We start from the raw sequence: 6,000 nt of genomic DNA on the forward strand, positions 1-6,000 counted from the left end.
AGAGAAGCAAATACTAACAGTTCCACGCAGTGTTTTTGAACGTACTGTAACTTGCTGGAAAACCATTACTCAATTGGTAACAGCCCCTTGCTTTGAGGTATTTTAATACAGCGTTCTTTCAGTCTTTGAATGGAAATTTAGAGGTTAGACTTTGCCTTTATTAAGTCCTGGACTCAAGAGTGCAAATGTTAAGTCTGTACATGTCTTTTGAAGTTTAAAAAGTAAGATTTCAAAGCTAGTGCTTTGTCTCTTTAGAGTTTAATTTCTTATGGGGAAAAACAGTCCATTCAGTTGTTTAGGTGAATGATACGCAGTGACGTACTGATGTGTTCTGATTCACTTAGGTCCAAGCAAAGACAGAATAAATAGTAACTACATGTGCTCTGGTATGGCTGTGGCATTTTCTGCAACAGGCTGAAAGCTACAGCGTTCCCTTATCATTATTCTTTTTTGAGCTACTATCCTTGGAAAAATGTACTTGTCCATCTTTTCTCATCCCTGCCCGAACTTCTCCCACTCCCCCCCAATTTTTCTTGAAGGATCTAATAACAGGAAGAGACAATTCTCCTGGCAGGAGATGGCTGTATGAACCCGTTTCTCACACCCACAAGGAACAAGGAGCCAATTCTCAAAGGGTGACATTGCTAAAAAATCAGGAGTTACTGAGACAATTTTCATATTTTTTGCAGGAAGTAATTTTATCCACGCTAAGGTTTCTCCATTCATGTTTCAGTCACTTGCTGTTCCTCAGCTGCTTCCCACCCCCTCAACCTGTAAGAAAAGATTAGGCTACTTCTAAGAATCCTTTGTCAAATACCTACGTTGGCTATTATCAGTCTCTCTTTAGGTGAAAATTACATACAGGGAAGGTTACAAGACATTTGAAACCAATGCTTACCACAAAAAAACATGCAGAATGGCAGTACTGGATAGATGAACCTGAATTCTTTATGGCTCAACATGCTGTAAGAAAACAGATGCGTTTAACTTACTGTAGTATTGTATCAGTTCTGTAGACAAAATGCGATTTAGAGCATGGAGGACTGGAAGAAAAGCACTTGCATTACTAAAAAGCTTTTGGCATTGAAGCAGTTTAGAGTAAAAATCCAAAGTGTCACTTTTTAAGAACGTGAGTACATTCAAATTAAGATTTTTTTGGTCAGTTTAAACCAAGGACTAACAAAAGTACCTGGTTACAACTCTAGCAATTAAGTGGTCTGATTCTGTGACTACTAGATATAACTTGGCTAGTACTTCACCAATTTGCTTTCTGTAATAAAACACAATAAGAAGTGTGGATGACAAGCTAAGCTTCAAGTACACATTTGTACCTAAGTAAGTAATGTTCACGTCTGCTAATACAACTTTACACAATTTTCTATACCAACTTTTGGGGCTTTTTTGGTGATTACTGCAAGCCTTGTCTAAGAACCTGTTTGGTTCCTGTGACAAGACTAAAGGAGACAAAAACAGTCTAAAGCCAACAGAGCTACATCCAGTTTTGAGTTGGACTGAAAGAAGAAATGGCATTTGTGACCTCGCTACTGTTTTCCTGTATTCTGTTACTACTGTAGTCTGATACCATTTATTACTTACTATTTATTAATGTGCTGTATCTTTCCTGTCTGAAAGTGTCTCTCATTTAATCTACAGAGAATTCTGATGCTTTAGAAACAGCTTACCTTTTCTTCTACTTCTCAGCTTATAATGAGATGTACAATTCTCTGATAAGCGTTAAGAGCGGCATGTAGATTTGTGAATGGAGTAAGTTTTAGAGGCCTAAGAACCTCTTGCCTTACTCGGGATGTATTAAAAAATGAAATGAAATGGTATTTTTGTCAACAGACATCTAGTAAATACAGTTTTCTTACTAGTTTTATTTAATTTTCCATTGAACTTCATGCTGAATTATTGTATTCTTTAAGGGTCTAATCAATTCTACATTTGGTAACAAGAAGTAGCATCACCTAAAATTCTAGAAAATAGTTTCTAAGTGACTGCATTTCCTGGAGTGTTTGAATAGCTTGAAGTTCTCTATCACTTAATCGTTGTTTGCTTTTTTTGTTCTAGAGAGGACATGAGCTTTGAAAAGAACACAACCAGTGAAAGGTAGTAATTACACTGATGAGAAATTACCTGTATACCAACACTGTCCAAACCACTGCCACCAGAAAGATGCGATACTTTTTTGGTGCCAGCACACAGCCATGAATAAAGAAAGGCAGATGGGTCCCCAAGATGACTGGTAGTCCCTGAGTGAGGTACCAATGCCAAGGATGAGATCCATAAAACGTTCCCAAATTCTGCAGCACGTTGAATTTCAGGAAGTTCAGCTGAACCAGTACCCACTGGGAAATTTCAGGGAGAGGGGGCAGTTAAATACAAATCCAAAGTGAGAACCAACAGCTACTAAACTGAATTACACAGTCATGGCTGGACTTAAATGAGAGAGTATTTACATTCGTATTTGTGGACTTCCTCTATTTAGCAATTAAACAACTGAGTGTTTTGTGGTTTGTTGATAACTTATCTCTTGAGAGCTGAACATGATGTTGAGTAAGAGTCCATCACTTCAAATAACTGAGAAGTTAGTGTTTAAGGGCTTATGGCTTAGGATGTATTTATGAAACCATAGGCCAGAGTCAGACAAATAATGGACCTTAGAGAAGTCTGAAACATCCATCCATGTTAAAATGATAAAACCCAACCTTTTTGTTGTGCGTCAAGTTTAAAACAACTTACCTCACCAAAAAACGCACGGTCAACTATTAAAGAGGTTCCTATTGTGACCAATCTGCAAAAATGGAAAATGGGTTGCACTGATATTGCCTGAATTGCTTTCGTATCATTCTGCTCTTCTTCAGACAGCTCTCAAAACTCTTGATTCCTAATTTTTTTGGAGATTATCTATTCTGAAGTGTGTTTTACAGTGGTCAGTTGCCATCACTTGGTATCTTTGGTGCAATCCCAGATTTAGCTGGAATGCTCTTAATAACTCATTCTAATGAAATCTCTCCTAGCGCTTTTTTGCAGGTTATACATTAATTTAAAGGAAGCATGCCCCTTTTTTTAAAAGTTTTGCAAAAGGAATCTATTTTTCCTTGGGTATTTTTTTAATATAAAATCAGCTTTTTTGGGTTGTCTGCCTTTGCAGTGGTAAAATCCATCTTAAGCTATAGCTACACACATTCATAGTGTAAATTCAGGAAGAACTTACCCAATTGGAATGCATTTATGTAGGATAAGGTCTGCTTTCCTCTGCTCTTGCAAAAAATGACTCAAGATCAAAGGTATCCATGGGATGACAGCAGTGGGACGAATAACAATTGCAAGTGCTATCAGAGCTAAATATTTGCAACTAGAATGAGGGAACATAACAAAAAGAGGTTTATCAAAAGTTTGTTTCAATTCTTGTGCAGGCAGTAACACTCCAAGAATTGAAATGTTGTCATGTCTCTGACCAGAAGTTTTTCATACTGCAGAGAAACTTTGATTCTCTGAGTGGAGAGAACTGTTTTGTTTAGAAGGCTGACAACTATGTGATTGCTTTATCAGCCATGGAGTTGCTAATTAGAAGCACATACTTGCTTTTAAAATAGAGAGCTGGTAAAGGTAGTCGCGACCACAAGTTCTTGCATGTCTGAACCTAAACAAACGTTCATTATCCTTTCACAAGTTACCATAAATTCCAGTCTTGTAAAGTCAAATTTAAAGTGTCCCATAAAGTTATACTGTGCGTATGGGAACTGGACAGCAGTAATTTTACATCCCAGTGGCATCACAGCTTCAAAATAATGGTGAGAGGAAATATGACAAAGCTGTTCCTTCCAAGATCTGGAGCTTTTGCTACATGAATGACGTGGGTTTGGTTGCCTTACATTTTAAGATAAAAGTGAGCATTTTAAACGGTAGCAGTAGACTGGGATTACTCCAAACCAAAAATTATCAGTACCATCAACAGAAAGTTTCTTACCTGCTCCCCAACTTGGAACCTTTTATAGGGTAGTAGGAAAGAGCAAAAATGGTAAGAACAGTTTCCATGGTGTTCGTTAGAGTTCTGGTACAGGAATACCATGTAAACCAGGAACACAGGTGGCAGAAATACTGAAAATAAACAACAGAATGCACAGGGAGGAGTGTTAAAATGAATTCTGTAGTTTTAAATGAAAGTGGTATTTGTTGAAGGTGTGACAACTTATCATTTCACTGTTCGCACTGCAACAAATGGCGCTTATTCACGCGCATTAAAAGGCTGAGACTCACCACGTATTTTGCTGTTTCTGCGTTTTCAAGGTGTAGCACTAATGAGTAAAGCTTCACATCAGCAAATGCTGCCAGCACCGCCTGTGCAAATCTAGGGACCCATATCTGTAAGCAGAGAGAACATTTTACTTGCAACAGATCTGGAATTACAAGCTCACAGAGAGGACTATTGAATTAGTGAATCTGTCATGAAAATAGTGAATGTTCTCTATGGCTTTTTATGACTGAAAAAATTAGAAAAGTCCTTTGGAAAGACTAGTATTTCTGCCAAAACAAACGAAGTCTAACATTCAATTTAAAGTGTTCAGAAACCAAAAGTAGAATTCTTTGACATTCATCTATAGTAGAAGCTAAAAAGGGCCGTTGTGCCTGAGTTTAGCACAAATACATAGTATGAAAGAGTTTGGGAAACCGAACCGCTAAGCAATTACAACGTAGTGGCAAACACTATCAGTCTGAAACAGGAAACTGATGGGGGCCAAGAACTCTCCTCCACAGTCCCAGGCATCAGTGCTGGGATGGGAGATGGAAGATGAGTTCTGCACCCACGCGAGACCCCTCTGTTAGGGCTCTGTGCTTGTACCTCTCCAACAACCACATTCGAGGTTTCACGTTCTACCTGGACGATGGTAAAACCACACTGAATTGAAACACTACGCTTTTAAACCGAGTTTTAGTATCAGATGTGGTTTTAGGCTGATACTCACCAGCAGCTGCACATCATCCTTGCCCAACAGCTGCAGCGCTTTGTAGATGCTGGCGAAGACCAGTGGGTAGGAGTATCCCCGTAAACCCTGCGCCCACTCCCATGTCAGGAACCCATAGTTGCTGATGTTAAGGACAGATCTCTAACGATGAGGGTGGTGCGGCACTAGCCCAGGTTGCCCAGGGAAGCTGAGGCTGCCCCATAGACTCATAGAATAGTTTGGGGTGGAAGGGACCTTAAAGATCATCCCATTCCAATCCCCCTGCCATGGGCAGGGAAATCTCCCATTGGATCAGGTTGCCCAAGGCCCATCCAACCTGGCCCATCCAACCTCCAGGGAGGGGGCAGCCACAACCTCCCTGAAGATGTTCAGCACCAGGCTGGATGGGACTTTGAGCCCCCAGATCTACTGGGAGATGTCCCTGCCCACTGCACGTGGTGGAACTGGATCAGCTTTGAGGTCCCTTCCAACACAAACCTTTCTATGATCAGGACAGTCGTGCCCAGGAGCCGCAGAGTTCCCCTTCCCGCCCGGGGACTGTTGGGAATCAGAGAATCACCAGGTTGGAAAAGACTTCTGAGATCATCGAGTCCAACCAATCCTATCTGCCACTAAACCATGTCCTCAAGCACCTGACCTCCCCACCTTTTAAACCCCTCCAGGGCTGGTGACTCCACCACCTCCCTGGGTAACTCTTCAGTGCCCAACGACCCTTTCGGTGAAGCTCCTCCCTAATGTCCGACCCGAGCCTCCCCTGGAGCAGCCCGCGGCCCCCCCCCCAGCCCCTCCGGGGCGGCGGCCGAGGATATCCGAAGGCCATGGAATGCGCCACCTCCAGCGCCTGCCAGTACTCGTCCGGCACGAAGCTGGTGCGCACGAGCAGGCAGTTGAGAGCCCGCAGCGCCAGGCTGGGCGCCAGCAGCGACGGGGGGCGGCCCCCGGGCCCCTCGGAAGGGCCCCCGCCGCCTCCCCGCTCCGCGCCCGGCCCGGGGGCTCCGTGCGGCGCCGCCCGCCTCAGCCGCGCCGCCAT

The 6,000-nt window shown here is 42.4% G+C and overlaps 2 protein-coding genes across 5 annotated transcripts in view; one reads left to right on the forward strand and one right to left on the reverse strand.

The window, feature by feature from the left end:
- Positions 1 to 1,889, forward strand: part of CCPG1 (cell cycle progression 1) — a 24,296-nt gene extending 22,407 nt beyond the window's left edge. For all 4 annotated transcript variants that reach the window (XM_069867078.1, XM_069867082.1, XM_069867079.1 and 1 more), the window contains one exon: positions 690 to 1,889. In XM_069867078.1, coding sequence (XP_069723179.1) covers positions 690 to 799 — 110 coding nt within the window. In that variant the 3' untranslated portion in view covers positions 800 to 1,889. The remainder of the gene's footprint in view (positions 1 to 689) is intronic.
- PIGB (phosphatidylinositol glycan anchor biosynthesis class B) lies at positions 855 to 6,000 on the reverse strand. Its single transcript, XM_069867037.1, has 8 exons — positions 5,780 to 6,000; positions 4,971 to 5,088; positions 4,264 to 4,368; positions 3,974 to 4,104; positions 3,218 to 3,358; positions 2,743 to 2,794; positions 2,137 to 2,348; positions 855 to 963 (listed from the first exon to the last, which is right to left on the reverse strand). Exons 1-8 carry the CDS (start codon positions 5,998 to 6,000, stop codon positions 855 to 857), a joined length of 1,089 nt encoding a protein of 362 aa, XP_069723138.1.

This window comes from Phaenicophaeus curvirostris, chromosome 12, assembly GCF_032191515.1.
Source record: "Phaenicophaeus curvirostris isolate KB17595 chromosome 12, BPBGC_Pcur_1.0, whole genome shotgun sequence".
Lineage (NCBI taxonomy): Eukaryota > Metazoa > Chordata > Aves > Cuculiformes > Cuculidae > Phaenicophaeus > Phaenicophaeus curvirostris.